At 55.1% G+C, this 26,358-nt stretch overlaps 1 protein-coding gene across 2 annotated transcripts; it reads right to left on the minus strand.

The window, feature by feature from the left end:
- Positions 1-1,891: 1,891 nt before the first annotated feature.
- Positions 1,892-25,824, minus strand: WIPI2 (WD repeat domain, phosphoinositide interacting 2). Of its 2 annotated transcripts, XM_043915375.1 has the most exons (12): positions 25,556-25,824; positions 19,479-19,561; positions 10,411-10,580; positions 9,103-9,199; positions 8,598-8,695; positions 8,070-8,162; positions 7,566-7,636; positions 5,581-5,688; positions 4,696-4,860; positions 4,122-4,229; positions 3,314-3,444; positions 1,892-2,546 (listed from the first exon to the last, which is right to left on the minus strand). In XM_043915375.1, exons 1-12 carry the CDS (start codon positions 25,627-25,629, stop codon positions 2,434-2,436), a joined length of 1,311 nt encoding a protein of 436 aa, XP_043771310.1. In that variant the 5' UTR covers positions 25,630-25,824; the 3' UTR covers positions 1,892-2,433. The 2 variants fall into 2 exon arrangements, with proteins under 2 accessions (XP_043771310.1, XP_043771311.1); XM_043915376.1 differs by lacking the exons at positions 19,479-19,561; positions 25,556-25,824 and having other exon boundaries at positions 10,415-10,548.
- Positions 25,825-26,358: the final 534 nt, after the last annotated feature.

Consider the following 26,358-nt stretch of genomic DNA (forward strand, 5'->3'; position numbering starts at 1 on the left):
CGCGGTCCCGTCCGGAGCCCGGTGCTCCAGGCCCCTTGCCCGCAGGTGGTAGAACCGGGGGGCTGAATTCAGTCCTGCTTAACTGCAGGTTCAACCCAACACTCGGCTCCATCATTTAGAAAGTGAAGGGTGTGGTCCCGATCCACAGGAGTCCACTGGGTGAGCCTCCCAGCGGCTACAAATGATCCTATTTTAAGCTTGTAAACTGTGACCTAAGAATTCACGCTGGTGTAGAGGTCGGGGTTCAGCCGAGCCCCTTCTCGTCTGTGCTTCCAGCGTGGTAGCAGGGGTCCCGCCGCTGACCGCTCTGCCCCTCTGCTTCCTGCCCGAGCCCCTTGCAGGACCCCAGACCGCATGCAGCGGAGTGGGGTGGGCAGCAAACACCCATCCATCCTTTGAGTTCTTCTCAACCAGGGCCCCTCCTGGCAGCGCACAGGTTACGCCGACCTGGGTGAGCAGAGGGTTCTCACATCTGAGAAGACGGCGCCTGGGCTGGCAGGGCCCCTGGGGCTGGGAGGCTGAGGCTGACGGGGAGAGCGCCCGTCCACTGGGATGGCCGACCCCAAAGACGAAACCACATGCCCGTGACAAGAGAAAGCTGGCACAGCAGATCCGAGGCCCCCAGACACCCGAGGCGGGGGCTCACCAGCAAGGCTGGGACCCATCGATGAGGAGGCAGCTCTCGCCCCGATGATTCAGGCCCCAGAGCGGCCACATGCAGTCTCCACACCAAAGGTGCCACCGAGGAGCCGGACGCCGAGCTGGTTCCGGAGACAGAGGGCGGGGCTGCAGGTGTGGCCGGGCGGATGGGGCTGCGGGCCGGGCCCCCCCCCCCCCCCCCCCCCCCCCGTTCTCGCTCAGGGCCCCGAGGAGGCCTGGGTTCCAGACCCTTCGCCGAGGGTCCCACTTCATCAGGGACCCTGGATGGACGTGCCGAGGCTCTGGGGAGGGGGAAGCTGACTCCATTCTCCCCCTCCCCTCTCACACGGCACTTCACATCGTTGCGATAAGCTGTGTATCTGCAGATTTCTGCGGCAGATGCACCCAGGGTACCTCAGAGCCAACCAGTAGGCAAGTGGCCTGAGGTGTGGGGACTGGCCCCAGCGCCAGGGCACTGGAAGCGGGCGGTCAGTTACGCTGCTCGACGGCTACGACCCAGGTACACGCACAGCCTGGCACGGACACCGCAGACCCGTCCTCTGCTCAGAGGGAAGGCGGACACGACGCCGCTGCTCTCCCACTTGCATCCTTCACTGTTGCTGTCCGAAGCATCCAGAACCGACTTTGGCACCATCGACTCCAGGCAAAAGTCCCTTAGAACCTGAATGGCTACGCCTCTTGGTTTGGAATGCAGAGTGTGAGGTATACGAGGTTGTCTGGATTCTGTAGAAATGAGAGGGGAAGCCAGGCACACACTGGAGTCTGTGACCACAGTCTCTCGTCACTCGTGCCGAGCTGTTTTGGAAGATGCAAACAGAAAGGCACAGATCACCCTTTAAGTGGGGTGTCACAGCCGGCCGCCTCGTCCCGCCTCTGACTCGGGTAGGCAGGACCCCACGGACAGGGGCAGTCCAGCTAAGAGCACAATTTGGGTGCCCATCCCACCTGATTTCTGAGCTTTATGGACAAAAGAACACCTACAAATGTCCCTTAGACAAACCCACAGCCCACACATACAGCTGTTCGACAGGAAGGCTACAGCCGAGACCAGGCAGTCTGAGTACGTGACATCCCTTGGCTCTGGTGCTCCCAGGCGTCTGTCTGTCTTTCAAGCCCACGGGCTGTCGGAAGGAAAGGTGTTCAATTTTCAGGAAAAACCTCTTTCTCTTAACACCGACCCGGAAAACAAGACTAGAAACGGGAGTCTACCGCAGAAGAAATCCCAGAAGAATCCAATTTGGAAAGAATTTAATTAACAAAATAAAACGGGGAGAGGGGAGAGAAATGGTCCCGGAGGGGCTCCAGGGAGAGAGGACCCCCCAAGGCCGCCGCCCGGCCCGCCTGAGCGGGACCAGATGCGTGCTCGCCGGGCCGCCTTCTCGGCCCGCACCTCTCTGTACAGACGGAAAACCCCAGACGCCTGCGGGCTGTTACGAGCGGGCTCGAGAGCTCCTGGCTGGCTTGGCACATGAATACATGCAAAGCAAAAGTGTTTCGAGGGCTTCACCACACAGTTGATTTTGGCAAAAAAAGAGAAAACCAACGAAAAGCTAAAAATTCATAAGCAGGATTAAAAGCCACTGAAGTGAAAACAATGTATTTCTCAACAGTATGGAATGAGCCTACAGCTACAATCTTTTTTTTTTCTTTTTTCTGTAGAAGTCTCTGCCATCCTCTCCCCAGCTTGGGTCAAAGTTCATAGCAGCATGACTGCGAAGTCCTCTGTCAGCCAGTGTCCTCTGCCTCGGGGCCCGAGGAGGTCACAGGTCGCGGTCAGTCCGTCCGCAGAATCATGGGGGGGTGCTCGCTGTCATCCTCCAGCCGCAGGGCGCTGGCCTCGTCCTCCAGCCCCGAGCCGCCCGCGGCGCCCAGCTCGTCCGTGTAGGCTGCAGAGAGAGCGGCAGGCAGGCTGAGCCCTGGTGGGCAGTCCCCTCGGGGACGCCGATGCCCGCCCAACCGTGGGCAGTCCCCACAGGCAGGCCAAGCCCCCGGTGAGCCGGCCCCTCAGGGAGGCCGACCCTGAAGCAGGACCTGGGCCAGCAGGGGGCTCACGGCCCACAGGACGTGGAGTTCTCACCTCCGCCCTGACCAGCGAGCTCTCTACAGCCCTGAGCCACCCAAGAGAGAGCTGACTTTCCAAGACCCACAAGGTCAGGAAGGAGCGGGGCGCCCGTGTGGACCCAGGGGACAGGCTGCGGAGAGCCCTCCGGGGTGGGGTGGGGGTGCCCAGAACCGGGACAAGGATGCTCAGAGCCTCCTTGGAGCACAAGCTGCCTTCACCTCGGGGTGAAACAGTGAGCGAGAGTGCGGTGGGCGGAGCACGCGACCACTCATGCCCGGGGCGGGGCCCGGGGCGGCCTGGGGGAGCCGGCCCCCTCCTGCCTGGGCCTGCCCGCTGACCCGGGCCCCAGGCGGGAGGGTCAAGACCAAGGGTTTGGGGCAGAATCTGAGCTGAGTAGGGGCAGGCGGTGGACAGTCCACAGGCACCTAACGCCAGAGAGCTACTTTTGTCTCAAAGATGAAAATGGACTCAGCCTCGGGAGGCCTTTGAAACTGTGCTTTACAACAGCCGGCCTGAGCCTGCAGGCCCCGCCCCCGAGTGCAGGAGAGCCGAGCTCTCAGGCCCCGCCCCCAGGCTCGGCCCAGCCCTTACCCAGCGCCGTGGGGGACGAAGGCGCGAGCGGGCCCTTGGCCACGGCTGCGCTGTACGCCTGCGCCACCAGGGGGCAGTCCTGGGACGTGGAGTCCAGGATCTCGTTGGTTGTCTCCATGCTGCCATCCAACCTGGACGAGGACAGAAAAACCAGCAGGGACAAGTCAGGGCCATGCCGGGGCCGCCCGGAGGGCCACGCGTGACGCTGCGCTGACCCGCGCGGTGACTCCCCCGAGTGTGTTCCCCGGGATTTACACACGCTCAGTCTGATGGAGAGAGCTGGACCTAGGCAACCCCACTGCGTTTCCTGAGACTGAAGACCAAACCAGAGTACGCTGTAAAATAACAAAATCACCCCCATGTTCGCCCTGATTGTAAGAGTATTAGGGTACCACTGTTTAAAGACAGAAAACCCAACGGCACTACCTCCCAATTAACTAACATTTATTCCTTCTCTTCAAAGAGAACAGCAGCGTCTCAGCAGCATCCCAGGCCCCTGGAGAACCCGCCCCACATCACAGACGGCACCCTGAGGTTGCTGCTTCCGTGCACGACGCTGAGCTGCGTCCTCAGCGGCCCTGCCCCGAGACACACCCCCCACCCACAGGAAAAGTGCACCCCAGCCGCTCTGGTCTCTGCTGCGTGCTGAGCTGGGCGCGGGCAGAGGCGTGGAGGGTAGGCTCGCACCCACACCGATGGGTGGTCGTGCAGAGACCCGAGCCTCTGGGTCCCTGGCTTTGGGAAAACGAGCAAGTCGCCCTTGCCCACAGGGACCCCCTCCCGCCTGGCAGAGGCGCAGCCGACTCACTGGTGCTGCTTCATGAGGGTGCATTCGCCACCTTCCTGGGGGTCCAGGTTGTACATGTACAGGTACCCGTCCGAGGCACCCACCAGCAATCGGGGAATCTTCTGGATTCTAGTGAGAATAAAAAGCAACCAAGTTCTAGATCCGAAACTTCCACAAAGTTCCTATTAAACTAACAGCCTGGCCTTTAGCCGGGCCAGGGAAGAACGCCCCCCCGCAAACGAGCGAGTGTAGTTTCGTGCACACACACAGTCCACACACGAAGATAAAGAGCCTCGGGCCTCGTGAGGCTGCCCGTGCTGGAGGCCAGGGCTCAGGAACTGGCCCTCTCACGCGGTTCTGAACTAATGATGCTCTCCAAATGTCCCAGCAACAACGGGAAGAGGAGGCGTGGAGGGTCAGACGCTGTGGGGGCGGGCATCTGGGTTCCCTAACAGCGTCCAACCTACGGCCCCCTCCGCGTCCCCGAGACTCTGGTCTAAACCAGAGGGCCAGGTGTGCAGGTCATCCCCGGTGGCCCGGGACCCCGCTCCCGGCTGGATGCATGGGACAGAGGCAGCCCCCCTCCCCAACTCACGTGGCCAGCGCACAGATGTTCTTGTGGCCACAGAAAGGCAGGCGCACCGTGGCGAAGGCCCTGCCCTGGTTGAACATCTCTGTCACTTGCGAGGGCAAGTAGCTGGTGGACGCCATGAGCACCTTCCCGAAGTAGCCGGTCCAGGTGGTGGGCTCCTCCTGAGGCCTGGGAGGGGGAACACCGTCAGACACGCGTGGGCCCTGGGCTGAGAGCGACCACGCGCCCCTCACGCGGAGGCGAGGCTCAGCCCCGAGACTCGAGAGAAGGCTCCCAGGCTCGCGGGGACCCTGGGGACGTCACAGACTGTGTCCTTGGAGGGTCTGCAGAGGGGCCAGGAAACAACCGGCCCCTGCTCTGTTGCTGAGGACACGAGGCCCACGTCCAGGACCGCTGCATCTTTCTATCGGGAAGTCTCCAAACACTCCGAGCGCAGCCACCCGTGCACTCCCGCAGCCCATCCCTGCTGTGTTTACTCTGTAGAGACATGTGAGTCACCCCACAGGCCCCTCAGGGTGAGACAGCACAGATAACAGCACTGATCCTAGTGGGAGGCTCGCCATAGACGCTAAGAGACGACAACGCAGAACCACGCCCTTCGCCACACACACCGCTGCAGTCACACGCTCTTTAAATCAACGGCTGCACAAACGGAAAACGCCTCTCGGCAGGAGAGAGGCAAGTGCCCCCTCCCAGGGTGGTCCCCCAAGACGTGCCATGGGGGGAAGCGCTGGGGGCAACCACCCTCTGCCGCCTCACCCAGCAGGCCCCCTTCGAACCCCACCCATCCCGCCGCTGAGCCCCCACGAGCCCCCCGGACAGCGTCCACGCTTCTGCCCGTCGGTGGACAGAGGGCCCTGTGTCCCTCTCAACGTCTCTGCGACTCACTTTTCTTTCACAGTCTCGAGTTTGAAGATGTGCACAGTCTCGGTGTTGCTGGAGGCAGACAGGAACATGCCATCCATGCTGAAGGCCAGGGAGCAGATGCTCACACACCTGCGGCGAGAGGGGCGGGGTCGGCCACACTGCTGCCCGGACGCGGAGGGCAGACGGCAGCCAGCACCGCCGCCCCCTCCGGAAGGGACATCACATCGAAGGAAGGTTCCCATGACAGGCGCAGGAGGGCCTTCTTACTCCTTTCTAGTCACCTTCTCAAACCATGTGAGGAAGGAGAGCGTCTGAAAGCTGACGCCCTGACCGAGCCTTCCTTTAACAGGTCTTCACGTGGCCACATAATGAAAGGAATCAGGGCTTCGCTAAATCATTTTTGGCAGAATCAGGCTAGACTTACAGCACTAAGCTTAGCAAAAGAAACCTAATCACTGAGATTATAGCAATTCTTAACATGGAAAAGCATGAACTGGCGACCCTGATAACGTTTAAGAATAAACTTCTGACATCCTGAAACTAGCTCTCCTTAAAACATCACTGTAAAAACCCCGCGCCTCGTTTCCTCACAGCCCTCCAGCCACAAGGTGCGCTGAGCCCTGTCCCTGGGGAGGGGCTCTGCGCGTGTTTCTGGAGCTCACGGCGCACGGGCACGTGCGAAGGCGCGGACGTGGCTCCCGCCTAGAGGAGCCTGGAGGCTGGGGGCCGGGGCTCAGTGCTGCGAAGAGAGGGCTGAGCAGCGAAGGGAAGGCGCTGCAGACACTGGGGGAGAGGCAGGAGGGGGCGCTCGACTGGCGGGAGGGCGCAGGAGCCGGCAGGTCACGGCCAGGGCCCACGTGGAGACAGCTCCTCTGAGGAGCTGGGAGAGACGGGGCAGGGAGGCGCACCACAGCAGGAAAGCAAGGAGTCCTGCGTGTGGCGTGAACCCGGGAACGGGGAGGCCCCGAGAGGCTCCCCGCAGGGCTGTCCCCATCTGTCTCACTCCCCCGTGGAAGAACAGCCAGTGGGCTCAGGCCTGAGGGCCAGAACCCGGCGGACACGAGCTGAGGCCACGGTGAGCGCAAGGCCAGGTGGAGATGCCTGGGGCGGGCGAGGCCGGCGGCGGGGCGGGCGCCCCCCAGGTTCAGGCGCCAGGAGGAGGGCGGGGCTGTTCCCTGGGACATGCTATGTGCAGCACAGTGGCCCATGCTCTGGCCGCTGGGTGGAGGGCCCAGTAGGCGGGAGAAACGTGGGAAACCTCGGCAGGTGGCCTGGGGACATGGAGGCATCCCCGGGCACAGAGAGACGCCGTGGCTGAGGATGGATGCCCAGAGCGGGGCCGGGGAGGCTCAGGGCAGAAATGCAGACACAGGGGCGGGAGCAGCAAAAGACAAGACCCAGACAGATGAGCGTGAGGAAAAGCAAAGGAAAAAGGAAGGAGAGAGACAGGAAGCAGGGGACAGGGAGGCCGGCAGCCCGAGATCACCCGTGAGAGCCCTGGAGAAGGCGGCTCCAGGTCCCGCGGGTCAGGCCCCACCAGGCAGGGATGCAGACCTCATGCCACAGGGCGGCTGCGCTCTGCCGTTTCTTTAGAAAAACACTGTGCGGCCAGAGCCAGCTGCTGGTCGGAGGGGGGCTGCAGGAGCTGCTTATGGGTTTTCAGAGTCGAGGAGAAGGGGAGGAGCCGCTGCCCAGGTCAGGAGCCCCAGTGCCCACTCAGCGCGGGCCCAGCTGCGCAAGCTCCTCCTTTCACAGCCCGGGCTATCGGGCCACGCAGCTCGGCACTCAGGGCAATCACAAACAACAAAACACAGCTGCCTCTGTAACAACGCCCCTTGACCTCCCACAAGACCCCAGGCCCCTCCTGCCCCACCAGCTGGGCTGAGATTGCTGGCGGCTGGACGGGGGTCCCCAGGGCTTAAGTGCCCACTGCCGGTCACAGAGAACGTGAAACCGAACTGCAAACAGATGCTCCAGATTCCATTCTGGACACTTGCACACGTTACCTCTTCACTCCTCTCCGGAACTCAAAGAGTTTCTGTCCTTCTGGAATGGAAAATACCCTAATCACGGTCCCCTGCAGCAGGGAGAAGACGACAGAAACAGGAGGTTGAGCTGAGTGGAACCAGACTCAGGTCTCTTGCTCTTCGGACGCTGGCGGACGGGCGCCGACAGCTGTCCCAGCAGCACGACCCCGAGTCCTGCACCCCGTCCCTCGCCGGCACCGTCAGAGCACACCCTGCTCGCTGTTCACACGGTGAGACGCCGTCACTGCTCATCCTAACGCTGAGGGCCCTGCAGCCACAGCTGCGGCGCTCCCCGGCAGGATGGCTGGCACACCCCGGCCCAGCATGCTTCAGCCACCGCGCTCGCTCGGCTCAGGCGCGCGTGGCTGCGGGCACGTGGGCCTGGCTGTGAGCAGTGGGGACAGACACCGCTCTGGGGGCTGGGCTGTGTGAACTGCGGTGGACAAGCTGGCGGGACTCCGAGTTTGCACGCAGCCGCCTTACCTTCTCGGAAGCAGTGGCGAGTTTGGTTCCGCTGGCGTCGAAGGCCAGGGCTGCTAACGGGCTGTCATGAGCCGGGATCATGTTCGCAGCTCTCTGGAGGGGAGGGGAAAGTGACCCCGTGACCACTGTGACTGCGAGTGACCCCCGCCGCCCGTGAAGTCACGCGCTGAGAACGCCCACAGCTGTTATGGAAACCCCTGCATGGCTGACACAGATGCCAAGTCCACCCGATTAACCAGGGGCTGGGGAAGGGGCACGGAAATGCCACTCGGAGCCTTAAAGAGAAAGGAAAGCAACGTCCCCACAGAGGCTCTGTCGCTTCCTCCTTTCCCTCCGGCACGCGTGCTGCCCACTGCTCAGCACGGGGAGGGGGGCAGGAGCGCGGCTGGAGGCAGAACGACCCGACCCGCTCGGCCACCAGGAGGCTGCGTCGGGAATTGAGCCGCCGAGCCAGGGAACAAGGAGGCCGGAGGCACCGACCCTCGCCTGAGGAAGGATGGGCATCGCACCGCTCCCCAGGAGCCTCACCAGGTTGATGGTGTCGAAGACCTGCACCTCCCCAATGGTGGCGCTGCCTGGATAGGCCAGGTAACAGTTGTCGTTGTTGATGGACAGCGCACACAAGCCTGCGGGCAACACACGGGGACAAAGCGGGTCAGATCGGGGCCCCCGGGCTCCACCAGCAGCCGGCACGTGCTCAGCGAGGCGGGGAGGCCACGAGCTCTGATGCGACCTGGGTGGTCGCATCGCTGGGCCTTCCAAGTTCCAAGCCCCCCCCCCCCCCCCCCCCCCCCCGCCCCACGCCCCGCAAGTGACAGCGGGACTGCTCAAAGGCCCTAAGGCCGTGGTTGGAACTGATCAGAAACCCCAAGGCTGCATGCTGACAGAGCCCATGACTCGTGCGGTCACGAGACCAGCATCAGAAGGACGGTAGCTGGCTCTAAGAGCAACACTGTCTCAGCCCGTGGAACCTAAGGAGAGAGAACTCTCACGGACAGAGACCTCTGAGGCGGCGGCGCCCCGCCCCGCTCACCAGTGGGGTTTGGGGGCGTCTCCCGGATGGTGTGCAGCACCTTCATGTCCCGGATATTGTGGATATAGAGAGACTCCTCCAGGCACACGATCAGCCTCTGCGAGAGACGCGGACACGGAGGCAGGACGTGAGGGAGCGCCCGACCCCGAGCCCCAGGTAGGGCCTCCTGCACCGGACACCACGCTCCTTCCGGAACGCCGCGTGTGCACGGCGCTCCAGGCCCATCACCGCGTGTGCACTCCAGGCCCCGCCCATCACCGCATGTGCACCAGGCTCCAGGCCCAGGCCCCGCCCATCACCGCATGTGCACCGCATGCTCCAGGCCCCGCCCATCACGTGTGCACCACGCTCTAGGCCCCGCCCATCACGCACGTGCACCACGCTCCAGGCCCCGCCCATCACTGCGTGTGCACCATGCTCCAGGCCCAGGCCCCGTCCATCACTGCGTGTGCACCACGCTCCAGGCCCCGCCCCCACCCCGCCCCCACCCCCCTCAGTCCCCTGGAGCTGAGCCCCCCACGCCTGCAGCTCCCTCCTCCGGTTACAGAGGACCTCTAACTGTGAGGTATAATTGAGCATGACAGAAAGTGGTCCCTAGCTAAGAAAACTGGGGTTTGATTTTGTTTCGCTCTCGGCCCTCCCCTCATGAAAACCAGGTTGAGAGGCTGGGGTCGCTCTGGTGAAGGCCTGCTGCTTTGAGAACCCGATGCTGAGTGAGGCTGAGTAAACCGCAGCCACGCGGCCATCCCGGGCACTACCTCAGGTCCTGGCCACCAGGCCCATGCTTCAGGCCAGACATCTTTGTGGGTTTTGGGACATAAACCAGACATAAAAAGGTAGTAAATCCTTCACCTTTAGTTAAAAGTTAAATTAACAGTTAAAAAAGGGATAAAGAATTCCTTGGGTGTCCTTGGTCAGGTCTCTGCTTTCACTGCTAAGGCCTGGGTTCAATCGCCGGTCAGGGAACTAAGATCTCATAAGCCACACAGCATGGAAAGAAAAAAAAGATGTTCAGAGGTTTTTTAAAAAGGTAACTCTTATAAAAAAAGGTTCATGTCTTAAGGGATGGGTAAAGCTAATGGCACTAGCCAGGGCATCATCAGGAATGGGGCAGGGGGCGGGCTGCAGTCTGAGCAAAACTGCTGAGAGGAGCGAGCAGACCTGAGCCCAGGCGGGCTGTGAGGGGAGCAGAGCGGCCGGGATCTGCCCGAGGCCCGGCGGCCGCCTCCCAGGTCACTGGAACAGCCTCGCAGCCCAGAGCCTCCCGGGAACCCGGGCCCCGGGGCGGTGAGCGGGAGCGCCGCCCACCTGCCTGTTGAGCTTCACGGCCAGGATGGTATTGGAGTAGCTGTAGTTGCAGATCTCGGTCCCCTTCTTAAAGTGGCAAACCTTCAGCTTCCTGGGAGCCTTGAGGCTGACGATGGCCACCAGGCTGCTCGAGAACAATCTCTCCACGATGCACACGTCTTCCGTGTCAGCTGAAAGGAGGGAGAAAACAAACACACGTGAGCGTGTATCCTGTCAACTGGCCCCAGGGGTCCCCGCACATGAACACGCGTCTAAGGGCAGGCTCCCTGCGGAGAGCTCGGGGGCAGGTGGGGGCAGGGGGTAGACCCCCAGGTCAAGTTCATGGTTTACAAGGCCCAGGCGAGCTGCCCGCCGGTCGCCCCACACTCTGAAAGGAGAGCCTGCTCCTCAGAGACCCCCAGCTCTCGGCCACGGGGCAGGCCCCCCACTCCACACAGGCTGCACCTGACACTCGACGGGCCCCCACGTGCTCCCGCGGGCTCCACGCCCGGGGCTCCGGGCTTACGGACCCCAGTGTGTCTGCTCTCCGCCCCTTAGGTCCCTGCGCCCCACTCACACGGGGACACCCCCACTCAGAAGACTGTGCCTAGAAACCGTGTGTGCAGCGACCTGCCCAGAAAACAGGGGCACAGTGGACTCTCCACGGCTGTCACCTCACCCCCAGCTCCCTCAGTCCCCACTGCATTTACTTGTGGTCACCGGGGTCAGTTCAGGGGAGGAGCAAAGAGCATTCTGGAAGGCAGGACTCTGGATGATTTCCAGCTGTCTGGACCTGAGCTGCAGCTGAGCCGGGGTTAAGCAGCGGCCTGCTGATCAACCTAACAATGGCCCAAGGCCACACTCTACTCCATGAGGTCCCGAGCTCAGAGGACAGAGAACTAGATGGGTCACAACCCGGGGACCTGCAGGGCCTGAGCGCACTGTGACCAGGCTTGCCCATACCCAAGACCGATGGCTCCTTCCAACAAGCCCTGTCACTAAATTCCATGCTTTAACTGAAAAAACACTTGTAAGTTTAGAAACCAAACGACTAAAGTGAACGAGTAAGCTCCACAGGTCCCATATTAAGACAGAAACTCTTTCCAGGAGAATGCAGTGGCCTGGGTCATCGCCATGTGGGTTTGAACTCTGACGTGCTTGGCATGGGGCCTATCCAGGGGGAGTCAGCCCAAGGCGACACGACACACATCTGTGGGACTAAAACTAAGGTTTTGCTATTACGTGGAATGGGATGGGCAGTAAAGTCAAGCTCCTGGAGAACAGGCAAAACCAAGCCATAGCAGGAAACCCAGAACACGGCCTGCCTCCCGGGGGTGGGGTGAGGGAGCTTTCTGGGGTGATGGTCAACTGTGATGGGAGTCCAGGTCACACGGATGTACATGCATTAGTCAGACACGGATGCTTCCTCCAGATGTGTGTGTAAACATGAGGCGTGTACTGACTGTACACAGAGACTGTGCACAGACGGCTGTCTGCAAGGGGCTTTGAAATGCAGACACACAAGACGGACAGGCAAGTTCAACGGTCACAACAGACTCCAGATCCTTGGGACATGGGTACTGACTATAAAATACTTTCAACTTTTCTCTGTGTGTGAAAACTTCCATTAACAAAACGGTGAGAAGAGGAAAGGGATGAATCGTTCATTCGCTTAAACCAAGGGCAGAAAAAGTAAAGAAACATTTGCTTTAGGTGTCTGTCTAGCATCCCACCCCACTCTAAGTTTGAGAATTTTTGAAACTTTCATGAGAAGAAGCATAAGAAACTTCTTTCTAGCATTTTAACAACAGGGGAAGCGTGGCGTGGAGGCAGCCAAGCTGTTTTTAGCTGCAAACATTCCTAAGAGCAGACACTGTGACGAAGCTCCAAATACCCAGGACCTAGACTCACAAATGTCATCCTTCTGCCGTTTGGCCTCAACCATCCTTTTCTTTGCTGACTTTTCAACGAGAGGCTCATCATCTTGACATTCCCGCTAAATAAACGAAGACACAGGAAAAATGTCTTTTCCAGCTCATGAAAAAAGTGGAAGATTTCTTACATCAGAATCAGCTAAGAGTGGATCAGGTATTTAATGTAGAACCCGAAGCCACAGAACTGAAGGAAGACGTGCGAGAGTGCTTAAGCACCCAGAACAGGGAGGACTCTGAAAGCCTCAAGAGCTGGGCTGGGCACAAAACATCAAGGAGGGCGAAGAGACCACGAGAGAGGTGAAGAAGCAAACGGCCCAGAAGTATTCGCAACCTCCACCAAATGGCTCCTGTGCCTTCAAGCAGTAAGAGAAATGATCCAACAGAAAGAGTAGGAAAATCGAAGAAAAACACATGCAAAGGACAATGACTTCTGGAATAAAGTTTCATTTCAGTTATGATTTAAGAAATGCAAAAAAGACAAAAAAACATTAAAAAACCTCAGGCTTATAAATACACATCCACATGATAACCTGGCACACAAACATTCACAACAGCCAAAGGGAAACAACACCCAAACAATGGCACATCCATCGCTTGTCCATCAGCAAACACAGCACATCCACACCGTGATGACACTGAGCAAGAAAGGAAGGGAAGTGCTCGCCCACGCTCCAGCATGGCAGAGCCACGGAACCAGCCCACGAGAAGGAAGCCAGGCCCACGCCATTCCATTTATCTGAAACTTCCAGAGCAGCAGATCGACAGCGGCATAAAGGAGATTAGCGTTGCTCAGGGCTGAGGGGTGAGGGAGAGGGGAGCCGTCACCCTGCTGCTAATGGACTCAGGGGTTCTTTGGGGAGTGATAACAATGTTTTAAAATTAGATTAAGGTAGGTTGCACAACCCAGTAAATATACTGGAACCTGCTGAACTGTACACTTTAAACAGGTGGTTTTTTATTGGCATCCAAATTACATCTCAAAAAAGCTTCAAAAAAACCCCACAGGCAGACTACTGCATCCATGTGAATTCTGACCAGTATGCTGAGACCTGATGTAGCGAGCACAGGGTGGTGAGCAAGAGTGATGGACAGACAGACGGGGGCAGCAGCCCAGCGACAGGGAGGGTGGAGGGCCTTCACCACGACCCTCTCCCTGGGGTGACCCATGGCCCTGGACCGGGAGCACACACAGGCTTCCACAGGCTCTCAAACTGCTAAAATCACATGCTAAGCATTGGGTTTTTCTCTGGGAAGTACCCGCAACTTCCATCAGATTTCCAAAGGAGCCAGAAAAATCAGAGAATGGCCAAGGCTGCCTGCAAAGGGCAGAGGAACTGCCAACCACCAAAAGGGCCATGTGCTTTCGTCTCTGCTTCAGCAACAACCAACCAAGAGGACCCCACCCCTTCAGCCTAGGAATCGCCCTGGACCTTTCAGGAACACACCTTCACAAAGTGATCTACCTTTATACAATGCCAGGTTCACACACTGCCTGCAGTTCACTGCCTGCGGTTCACACCCTGCCTGCGGTTCACACCCTGCTCGTGGTTCACACACTGCCCATGGTTCGCACCCTGCTCATGGTTCACACACTGCCAGGTTCACTGCTCATGGTTCACACCCTGCTCGTGGTTCACACTGTCTGTGGTTCGCACCCTGCTCATGGTTCACACACTGCCAGGTTCACTGCTCATGGTTCACACCCTGCTCGTGGTTCACACTGTCTGTGGTTCACACCCTGCTCGTGGGTCACACACTGCCAGGTTCACTGCTCATGGTTCACACCCTGCTCGTGGTTCACACTGCCCATGGTTCGCACCCTGCTCATGGTTCACACACTGCCAGGTTCACTGCTCATGGTTCACACCCTGCTCGTGGGTCACACACTGCCTGTGGTTCACTGCTCATGGTTCACACCCTGCTCGTGGTTCACACCCTGCCCGTGGGTCACACCCTGCTCGTGGGTCACACACTGCCTGTGGTTCACTGCTCATGGTTCACACCCTGCCCATGGTTCACACCCTGCCCGTGGTTCACACTGCCCGTGGGTCACACCCTGCCCATGGTTCACACCCTGCCCGTGGTTCACCCTGCTCGTGGTTCACACCCTGCCCGTGGGTCACAACCTGCTTGTGGTTCATACCCTGCTGGTGGTTCACATTTACTTATTTTTCTGCTGTATTATTTCCAGTTTAAACATTTCTATGTTAACACCTCACTCCTGAGAGAACTTTTGAAAATAAGCAGCCACAGCGTCCACAGACCCCGAGTGAGTGGTCACGTCCCACAACACGGAAGCGGGCACGGCCGGCAGCGCTGGGATCCAGGTTGACGCCCGGGGAGCAGCGCGGCGTGGGTGCGCCCGGAGGCCTGGCTCTCACGGCCCATCGTGGTGGCCTCGGGCAGTTTGTGCCGAACTTCCTCCTAGAGACTGCCCATCCAAATGGATGAAACCACTTCCTTCTAGAAAGAATGTCGTCCTCCTGGTGCACTGCAGAGCTGGTGGTGATAAAACTTCCCACAGGGTGAAGCGGGGAGGAACCAAGCCGCGAACCAGCACTGTGCCGTCCCCGCCTGGCATGTCCAGGACACCAGGGGCTCAGAGGACACGTGCGTGTGCGGCCCATCTGATCGTCCACCACAACAGATGCAGGCAGAGAGGGTCCTGGGCTGCGCCACTGGAAGCCCCATCACGGCACACCTCACCGAGCGGACTGTTCCAGCCAGCGCCCAGTCTGCCCATTCTGGACCGAGATGGACAGCCTGCTTATGTTTTGTTTCCAAACCGAAGGCCTCGTGAGGTTTGAGGTCCTAGCTCAGAAACATAAAATGCAAAGATGACACAGGACACAGAATCTGAAAAGGCCAACTTCTCCTTCCAAACTTCCATGGCATTTTACAAACAATTCGTCGTCGAATCTGAAAAGGCCAATTTTTCCTTCCAAACTTCTGTGGCATTTTACAAACAATAAATCTACAACCTTTATTTATATTGTCTACCAGGGTACGGTTTCATGGCAGTAGTGTTTCAGGGAAGAGAGACCACATATTTGCACATCACACACCTACAGGTAAATAGAAAAGGACACGAGAGGGAAAGAGAGAGTGATTAAACAAACAGGGCACACACAGTGGGCAAGGCGTAAACACGGGACTTCCTGCAACTTGAAGTCTGAAAGAACAGTATAGAGTTAAAAGCAAAAATCTTCCAGTGCTGCTGGGCAAAGGTCTTGGTTTTTTGTTGTTGTTGTTAAATAAACAACAGAACAAGTAGTGGTCAATCTTGCTTTTCCCAAGACCAGGTCTGGCTCATTCTTTCTGTGGCAGCAGCGGTCACCAACAGCAAGGATCTGAACTTATGACGGTCGGTCAAGAGTCACGGTCTGCTGAGCCAGGCTGAGTCTGGAGCAGTAAGTTCTACTCTGCTCAGATTCTAAGTGCAGAAAAATGCCAGAAAACCATCTTGGTGCAGTAGCTAATTTGTTTTCTAAGAGACATTCTTTTTATCTACTTAATAAAAGAATATGAAAGAGGAAAGGTGGATAATATTCTAGGAGCAAAAGAATTCCACAGCTTCAGTGCATTAACTGTCAGAGAGTTCTCTGTCCATTCCCTCACCTATTTTAAGGGCAAAAGTTCACTAAGAAGAACAAAGAAATCTCTATACCACTTTACCACGCTGGTCAGTATATACCCACTCTTCTGATGATGCTATCAAGACATCACATTTGGGGGACTTCTCTGGTGGCCCAGTGGTTAAGGCTCCAGGCTCCCAAAGCAGGTGGCCCAGGTGTAACCCTGGGCAGGGAACGAGATCCCACAGGCTGCGACTAACAGAGCCCATGCCACAGCTAAGGCCTGGAGCAGCCAAAAAAAAAAAGCATCACATTTTATTCCAACAAAAACCTTTGAAAAATAAGGTGCCAAAAATCACTTAATAAACTTCAAGGAAACACATTAGTCACTGAATGGATTCAATCTGAGGAAGTGCCAAGACCCTTTCTAAGCACAACGGGTGGGGGTGGGGTGCGGAATCCTGTACATTTCAAACCAGATGACTAATCCCTGCAGCCACAATTTAACAGCACAACTGGGCACTGGTGGGGACGCAGATTTAGTAAATGCTTCACTCATTCGAAAAGCCTAGTGGAATCCTTTCTCCTGTGAAGAAACTCCCTACAGGAAATGATCGTGTGTGGGGCTAAATGAAGGCGGCCAGTGTGGAGGTGAGCAAGTGCTAGGGCTCGGATACACTTCATCACCCAGACCGCACCCGCCAGCCCCGCATGGGGAGAAAGGCTTTGGTAGGAGATCCGGTAAGCATCAGACAGATGAGGAGTCAAGTCCGTGGCAGGAGCCGTGAGTCAGGGACCCGCACTCGAAGAGTCCCGCTTCCAGCTGTCTCCTCATGAAGGGCCCAGATCCCGGCCTCCGGGGGCCTCCTGGGGGTTCAGACACCTCCCACTGCTGGAGGTGAGGGGCGCCCGAGGCGGACCCGAGAGGGGAGGCCAGGGCCTGGAGGGAGCCTGGTGAGCCTGGGACCCCGGTGGGCGCGAGAACTCTGCCGCTGCAAGCGCCAGGTACACGGAAGTGCCTTTTCTCCTGCGGGCCTCGCCGCACGCTAACGGAGGTGGGCGGTGGGATTCACAGCTGCGTTTGCCCCACACCGTGTCCCCGGCCTGGCATCTGACACAAGCACATTTGTTCGTTCCTGGTCTGCCTCCATTTAAACAGAGGGTCACGAGAGCAGGAACTGTCACTGCTGCGTCTCCACGGCCGGAACAGGGCCGGCACACGGCAGGTCCTCGGCGAACGAAACCAACAGTGGACACGGGGTGTCTCTTCACAACCACTCACTGAAACTCCCCCTTCGTAAGGGACACTAACGGGTAAAGGAGCATTCCAAAAGGGAATACCAAACCACGGTGGAAGCAAAGTCGCTAACAGTGGAACATTCCAGAAGCAGACACTGGCATCGTTAATACAGAGAAAACCCAATTTCCCCAACTGCATGCCCATGTGGATAATTAAAATGATAAAGGGCAAACCTCTCTCTGAATTCATACCCCAGAGTGACGGAATATGAGCATACTGACCTCCTCAGTTCTCTGTAAAGAGAATTCTTAATGAGGTCAGGCCACAGGCAGGCTTCAGAGTTATCGTCATGTGTAGAGAAACTATTTACAAACCACGTACATGAGAAAGGACTAGCATCGAGGGTATATAAAGAACTTTCAAAACTCAGCATTACAAAGTGGGCCAACACAAATAAGCACATGAAAAGATTTTCGACGTCATTAGCCGTCACGGAACACAAAGCAGAGTGAGACAGCCGCGCACAGCTCCACCAGGACGGCCTAAACAAGACACGCCGGCCACACCCAGCGCGGGCAAGGATTCCGAGGGGCGGGCTCACCCATACACTATAGGCAGGAATGCAAACCGGCGCAGCCTCCTTGGAAAACAGCTCGGCACTTAAAAACAAAAAACCCCCACACCACCACAGCACTCAGCAATCACACTTAGACATCAATCCCAGAGCAGTGATGTCACAGCCACACGAGACCCGCCAGCTCTAACAGCCCAAGACTGGAGCCAGCCCACGAGTGCTCTGCCAGGTGATTCATTCTGGTGAGCCATGGTGTTCCACTTTGCAGTTCTCCTCTGCCGGCTAATGTCTCTTACGAAGGGGGAGTTTCAGGTGCAGGAGAAGCAGCTGGGCCGTGTCCGCATACAGAATTCCAGCAACAGAAAAGGTGGCGCTACCGACACCCAGCAGCTTGGGTGAACTTCCAGGGAAAGACGCAGAGTGACAACAGCCAGTTCTCAAAAGGTCTGCTGGTGTTTAGTCGCTAAGTTATGTCCGACCCTTTTTTGACCCCATGGACCGTCAGGGCTCCGTGGGATTTCCAGGCAAGAATAGCGGAGTGTGTTGCCATTTCCTCCTCCAGGGGATCTTTCCCACCCATGGATCGAACCCGCATCTCCTGCGTCTCCTGTGTTGGCAGGCAGGTTCCTCATCGCTGAGCCACCAGAGAAACCCCTCAAAAAGCTACATACTTCCGTTGATGTAACATCTGCGAAATGACAGTCATTCTGGAATCAGAGGACAGGTTCCTGGCTGCCTGGGATCTGTGACTAGGGTGGGGGTAGACAGGTGTGGTTACAAAAGGGCAATGGAAGGACCCTGTGCTGTTAGAACCACCGGGTAGCTCCACTGTGGTGGATATGGGTGTTCGGGCTGGGTGGGACCACACACGCGCACACACACTCTGACAACACGTGCGCGCGTGCACACACACACACACACACACACACACACGAATCGCATCCTGTCGCCTTCCTGATTGGGATGCTTTATTGAACTTTTGCAGAATGTTACCACTGGGGGGAACTGGGAAAAGGGTAGAGGGACCTGGAGTATTTCTCACAACTACACATAAACCTACAATTCTACTGATGAAAAAGTTAGGTACGTGTGAGTCAAAGTTTTTCATCCCACTCTCACTGGGGCAGGGCCTGTACCTACTACTATTTATTCAGCAAGTACTCTCTCTCTCTCTTTCATTCTTTTACACACACACACACACACACACACACACACACACACACAAAGAAACTGAGGTCCATGAAGTGATCTATGTAAAGTCACAGCAGGTGACTGAGAAAGGTGTCAAAGTTCACGGTCCTCCTGCAACCCCACAGGTCTCTGACACACAGCTATGAAAACACCGTAAGATGCCAACTGGGAAAAAAATAAACCATTCCGAGGCGGGGTGTAAATTTTTCAAATTCTGGAAGTCTTCCATGAGAGATACCTAAATAGTTTTATTCACATTTAAAAAGGGGGAGCATTACAGAGTAATATAGCGTGATATCATGTATTGAAAAAGAGGGCCCATAAAACAAGCACTTCAAGTATTTCTACATGTACATTTATAAGCATGCAAATGCACACTTTGATATGATCTCAGAGAGCAAATACCGGCTGTTCACAGTCACAGCTGCCCCCTGGCAGTAAGGCTAAGGTGAAGGCAGATCCATGGTCAAGGGGTATCTCTGTATTTTAACCATCACGTTTCAATTAAGAATACAACCTAATTCAAGTATAACTTGTCTACTTTAAGAAAGGGGAAAAATAAAGCAAACACTTACTGCATTCATAGATCTGTTCCAGTTTATCCACAGAAGAAAGGGAGAAAAATTTATACCCGGATTTACTACCAACAGCTAGAGACCTGCAAAAAAGCCAAATTCAGAAATAAGAGCTGAGACGTGTAGGCAGGAATAATGCACAAACGAGCTCCTCGTTACCAAACTTTCTCCATCATCTCCACCCAAAACTAGCACACACGGGTTCGTGTAGCTGGTACCAGGTGAGTAGTGGCAGAGGGGAAAAGAGGTGGGGCAAGGAAGACGCCGGATCTCAGGCCAGGAAAAGGCGACTGTCAACAAAGGCAGAGAGTGAAACTTTAAAGGTAAGTCTGACATAAAAATAAAAGTACTCGACCCTAAACCAATGATCCCCTCAAACACAGTGGGGTTTCTCAGGTGACCCGACACACGTGCGTGGTTGTATGGGAGAGTCCGAAGGTGAAGATAACATGCAAATTTTAAACAAAGGCATTTATACCCTTGGTGAATGACGGTGTCTCTTGGCACTGCAGTGGGCTGTAACGAACGCAGCTCAGTCATGTGATGCTGAGGCTAGGCAGTGGGATGGAAATAAAACAGACCAAGAGCTAACTCCCAGTCTGCAAGGGGAAGACCACATCGCAGGGCTGGGCCAGAAGGACAACCCTGTGTGTACGAGCCCACATTCACCACCCAACACCGCTGCTTTAGCTCAGAGGCTTGGGAGGACTTCCGAGCTCTCGCTCCAGATCCCCAGCGTGGCAGAGCTGCAACACGAGATGAGCTTCCCTCGCAGAAGACTACTGCTGTCCAGGACGTGAGTGACCCAGGCAGCAGAGATGAGCTGCAAGCATGGGTTTCAGAAACACAGAGGGCGGGAAGCGGTGGGACAGGCGGACTCAGAGCAGGGGCCTGCCTGGCGCTTCATGTCTGGGAGAGCAAGGCAACAAGAGGAAGCAGAAGGTAAACCAGAAGCCCAGAAATAACAAGGCTGACAGCTCACACGATGAGTACGTGTGTGCCAAGATAAAACTAGGGCTATTTTCATGATCATTTCATCTATTAGAAACTTGAGATTTCCAACCTCTCACGCTCAGGTAGAAGAAACACATTCAAAGAACAGACTTGCTATGAACACTATTGAACTTCAAATTGTAATTGGTTCACCCCAGATATATAAACAGAGTAAATCTCTACCAACTCAAATAATTCTCTGCAAAACACTTCACTATATTTAATTAACTAGTAATTAGGTACTGTTACCTATAAATACTTTGAAAAACAATAAAGGAGCCAATAAAAACACAAGAATATTCAGGAAAGCTAAAAATAAAAAATCTCAGCAGTTCACAACTTCTGGAAAATTGATGTTCAGGAAAATGTTTTCCAGACAACTTAGGGTTACTATTTTAAGCACCCAAGCCTTTTCCCCCAGCATTTCCGATTCTCTTAAAAAGTCATTCTTATACAGGTTTCTGTGTGGGATGGCAAACCCTCGACAGCCGAGTGGACTCGCACCACAGAACAAGTGTACTGTCAGAGTGAAGTGACCCTCAGACCCTAACGGGAGCTGAGGGTTTGGGCGGTGGGCAGTCGTGCTGGGCGACACACCACCTGTCACCTTTTCCAGCACTGCTCTCCAGGCACCCTACCGGCATTAACAGGCCCTCCTTCAAATTTCTTGTTGACCTGGAAAGCAAGTAACCAAGCTTCATAGTTTTATATGTAAAATAAGCCCAGGGGGCTTCTTCTATGGGCAAACTTAACCAAACAGAATTGGTGAATGAGAACCTGGACTTTTATATACCCAGGGCCTTGCCTGTGCTCCAAATGGCAGAATTTGTTAAAACTGATCAAATACTTGCTCTCTGACATTCTTCCAGATGCTCAGAAATGGGTTTAGGGCACTAAACACTTTCGCTAGTTTTCACTGCATGGCTTCCCGCTTGTGAACCCCAAATCAGTGGGGATGTAAACAAAAATACACCACCTGTTTTTGATAGGTGCGTGTGGTACAGCGTGAGCATACACTTTACCAATAAAAGCAGGCACCTTTAAAGGACGGCATGGAATATAAACAGGTGTGATATTTACATCTCGGATACCAGCAGTCAGGTTCACGGACCCGACTTTGTGGAGATTCTGCTCTTAACACCACCTCTGAAGGCAGCGTGGGACAGGTATGGTAACAAACAAGCATGAGAGTTCCCTGACAACTAATCTCATTCCCCACTAAGTGTCGCTGCAGTAAAGTTTTTGTTTTGTTTCTTAAGGTAATACAATGAGATCTTTTACCGACAAAGGGAAAACCAGCAATAACAGAAAAAAGGATATATTTACTTAACGCCCCATTTCACTGCCACACCCCTGCCTTCACCTGTGGCTGGTGTCAACATCCAGAGACCCTACGGTACCCTCTGGAGATAAGGCCCAGTCCTTCACCTTTGGGGGCAGGAGACAGCCCCTGCTTCTGAGACACACTTTGGGCCAGCCCTCTGGATCTTCGCCACACAAAACTTTCCTCCACCGCAGAGCTTCCTAGACCACCCGACCTGAGCCTTTGGGGGTTCTGCGGGTTCAGGTAGGCTAGTTCTCTGCCTTTCCCACCAGCGATGGAGAAGCTACTTCCTTTATCCCTTGCTGGTTTCCAAAATTTTGTTGCTGGTGCCTTTCTTTCTCATTCTCCTCATTCTATGGGCTTAAGCCTCTTTACGTATCTTTTTTTGATATTTTACTGATTGCCATTCTATCACGGTTCTGAGCGGGAACCAAAATTAATACTTGTGTTCCATCCACCATCTTTACCTGCAGGTCTCTGTCACTGAATTTAAACTTGATTGCTCAGTATCTAAGGCAGGGATTTCCACTAAAAAACAAACATGTTTTTTAAAAAAACATTTCAAAAATATTTTAAAAGGAAAAAATCATTTTCTTAATGCTTTTTTCTTTATTCCCTTACCCACGATCAGCCGGCCCACTAATGTTTTCCCTTTTCGTTATCTTCACCAAAGAGCTACACTCAATGATGGGGTAAAGTGGAAACAGCTCACATCCACAAAAAGGAAGCGGCCTTAAGTGCTGCTGAGACCTGGCAGGCCCCAGGGCCCACCGCAGTAAGCCCCTGTCCACCCCAGACCTCACCCGGACCTCCCTAAGGCCTTTCAAACTCAGTAATATCCAAAGCAGAGTTCACCTTCCCCCTAAACTGAAGCCCCCTCTGATCCTTCTATAATGTGCTGCCACTGTTCATCTCGGACCCAGGCAGGAGACGTGGGAGGGACCTTCACTTCTCCCTTAGGTGCATTATGCACCTCCCGTGTGTCACACCAAATCCCACTAGCTCCCCAGTAGCTCACTGCTGGCCTCTGCCGCTGGACAATATCCTCCCCAGTGACTGCCCTGGTTCCTCAAAATGCCCTCCACACGCGGGCAGAACCACCAAGAACTTCAAGGTCAAAGGGTCCTTACTCCCATGCCCCTGGATCTACTGATGAGGGAAAAGGAGAGAAGTGACCTTCCAGGACAACTGATGTAACCTAGAAGCACCCCGGTCCAAGGGAGCAATAAACTCAGACCAGTGCCTCCCTACTGCCTCTGTGCCCGTAACTTAGACACGAACAGCATCAATGCTACAGACGGAAGATGAGGGAAGTCAAGTCTGTGTCCTTCTGTTTCTCTGAGGAATGTGGTTTCTAAACGATTCGGCTACCGCCCAACACTGAGTCTGCACATGCCTCATGGGGCCTCCTGCAAGGACTCAGTCCCTGATATTTCCATTGAAGAGCCAAGTGATACTCCACACCTATTAGTTTCTTAATTTTGATGTCAAAAAAACAAACACTCCTCCAAAACAAGCCTTCCAAAGGGTTACTTTCAAAAGTGGGAGATGACAGGGACCAGCTTCTCTTAATTCCTTCCCCCTAGTCCTAGTTTAAAAAAAAAAAAAAGAAGGTAAAATAAAATAAAACATCCAGACTTTTAGGATAAAAATCACAGGAAAAAGAAAAACAAAACCCTGACAATATTTGAAACCATATTACTACCACAGACAGGACAGATATAGCTTCATATGAAAGGAATATTGCTGTTCAAGCATTACTGTATAACACACAATGTATTTTCTATTAAGTGAAGTGGTTCCAGATTTTCTCACTGAATACCATGAATGTGGATCCAATAATCCTTGCCTTCTGAAAAATTACTGGACGTAATTACGTAATAACGTAAATACTGGAGATGGGGCAAGGGAGGGAAAGGGGTGAACGGTCTGGCCTCTCCCCAGGTGTACACTGACAACAAATTAGTCACTTTAGTCAATAAACTTTTAGTGTAATCCTAGCTTACTATTCCTTCTTATTTCTACTCATACTCTATCTAGGTCTCTCTGGCAACTCAAAATTATGATGCAGCAATCTGGTCTTGAACTAGTAACTTTAGGACTCACAGAGGAGTGGGAAAAACACATAATTTCTAAGCACAAAAAGATCTTATTTCAGGCAAGAGTGACATTCTTCTATCATATAAGGAAAATGGTGTTTGAATGCCACTTGAAATGACAGCAAAAGAGAACGCTTTCTCATACCTGATTTCCTTTCAATATAAATGGTGAGCGGTGAAAAACAGGAAGAACAGTAGAAAATATTCTGGAGATTCTCTAATTTATACAAGACATAAAAAACCATAAAGCTACCATTCTTACTGGTCTCAAAATACTAAGGGCTTAAAAACAGAATCATCATTGGTTTGAACTGCCCTCTTCCCTACCCAGATTAGTATAACATAGTTCTCAGTCACAACCCCCTGCAACAGGTGGTCCAGATTGCTTTCCCTGGAGTGGCTTTTGGTCATCACGCTAACCCTTCCTCTTTTTCATCTTTAAAGATCGCTACAGTCTGCTTTCTGTGTTCACCGTCCTCCATACCCTACTCTGCAGGTACAAACAACAGCAGGGTGGACTGGAAAGGAGGCTGGAAGAGAACTCAGGAAAGCTGCTCCCACCCCACTATTAACAGAGTCTAGACCCAGGCTCTGCTCCCAAGTTCCTGAACTTCGGTTTCCTCCTTTGAAGTTGGCACAGGTGATCTGCTCCCTTCCAAGCCTCATCCCAATCCCACCGTGGGGGGCTCTGCACTATTTTCCCAACTCTGGAAGGTGTGACTGAGCACCCTCCGCATGCCACTGACTTGGTGCCTTGCCATTCTACAAATGACTTTTCTTTTGCTGATTCCACTGAGCCAGGAACAACTCAACCTACTACTTAGTATGAAGCCAAGGACCCACTCCTCCCCACTTACATCACTTCCTCTTACTCACTTCCCAAGATGGCTCTCCTCCCTTCCAGTCCCACTCATCCTACCTTCTCCAGAAACCTCCTCTAATAACTATTCTCACAAGTTCCCCCAGGAGACAGCCTCTGAAGAATCGGCTTCAAACCCGTGAGGGTTTGGACAAACAGCGTTAGGAACCAGGGGTTGGCATCAAGGGCCTCTCTTCCCATACAAGGCTGGCCCATTCCCCGAGGCTCCAGGACTCCTCACGGGTTTCTCTGGTACAACCCTCCCCTTGGCTAGTTTCTCCCCGGGTCAGAGACCAGAATTACTGCTAAGTTTGTTTCCTGCTCGAGGAAGACATCAAGGTTTCCTGTCAAAAAGAACAGCACGAGAGGAAGAAAAGGAAATAGAGGGGTTCCCTTAAGACGAGGAGATGAGAAGAGCCTGGAAGAGCGGAAAGAGTGAGGCAAGAAGCCTGACGAACAAGGGGGGTGGGGGGAGGCGGGATGCACGGGAGAAACCCACCCCCAACCCCCACCGCTCCAGAGATGGTTGGGACAACAGGTCAGGCCACAAAGTTCGGGCCCAACTTGGCGAAAAGTGAGATGGAAAAGACAAAGCCTTCTTGGAGATGGGGAAAAGAAAAGACCTCCCCTGGCTCCATCCCTTTCCCCGCCCAGAGGTCGCAGCTCCCAGGGCAGAGCCTAGAGGGTTCCCCAAGGAAGGGGGACCCGCCGGGGGTGGGGGACGACTCCGCCCTCCCCGGGCTCCAGGGCCCCTGGTTCTCCCGGGACCCTGACCCCGACCCCCGACCCCGCCCGTCCTTACGTGACGTCCTGGTTGAAGTTGGCGAAGAGCAGCTGGCTAGCGCCGGCCTCACCGCTCTGACTCGCCAGGTTCATGGTGGGCGCGCGGCCCGCGGGCCCGGCCGGGGGCTCGCGCGCGGGTGGGGCAGGCTGGGGTGAGCTCAGGGTCGGCGCCGGGCCCCGATCGCCGCCTCGCTCGCCGCCGCCGCTCGCCGCCTGGGCATTAACCGCCGCCTCATCCCGGCCCCCCTCTTGTTTATGCTCCGGAGCCGGGGTGCCTGGCACGCCTGCGCGGCCACGCCCCCTCGTCGCACGGCCTCTCACGGCGCAGGCGTGCTGCGGTGGTCCCGCCCCTTCACTTCCGGTCCGGGCCCGGGTTCCGGTCGAACACGCACACGCGTGGGGACGCGCAGGGGGCCGGGCTTGCGGGCACGTCAAGGGCTGCGCATGCGCGTTGGAAAGAGTAGGCGCTCAGTATCCTCCGCCCCCATCATTTTTTTGTTAGTCTTAAAAGGGGCCCGCCGCCGCGTGCCAGTCATTGTGCCAAATGCGTGCGTTCTCTGTTGGTGCTTTTAGTAACTCTGTATAGCCTGTTGCATTGTCGTTTTACAAATTTGAAAACTGAGGCTCGGAAATATTAACTTACCAAGTGTTAAATCCGAGAACGGTAAACCCCGCGTTTAGGAGCCCTGGAGCAGATCCTACTTAACACGTCTTGATTCATTTAGTAACATTTAGGGAGCGCTTTCCATGTGAGCTAAATAGTCCTCCTCTTTTCCCTCAGCGAAGGCACAGTGGGAGAGATTCTTAAAGACTTTGCAAAGC

The sequence above is a fragment of the Cervus elaphus genome, chromosome 10 (assembly GCF_910594005.1).
Source record: "Cervus elaphus chromosome 10, mCerEla1.1, whole genome shotgun sequence".
In the NCBI taxonomy this organism is placed as follows: Eukaryota; Metazoa; Chordata; class Mammalia; order Artiodactyla; family Cervidae; genus Cervus; species Cervus elaphus.

Excerpts from the sequence above, each read along its gene's own strand:
- WIPI2 (XM_043915375.1), bottom strand. The coding sequence starts at position 25,629 with ATGAACCTGGCGAGTCAGAGCGGTGAGGCCGGCGCTAGCCAGCTGCTC. Across the intron at positions 7,637-8,069 it reads TCGCCACTGCTTCCGAGAAG|GGGACCGTGATTAGGGTATT; the intron begins GTAAGGCGGCTG and ends TCCCTGCTGCAG. Across the intron at positions 4,230-4,695 it reads AACATCTGTGCGCTGGCCAC|AATCCAGAAGATTCCCCGAT; the intron begins GTGAGTTGGGGA and ends TATTCTCACTAG.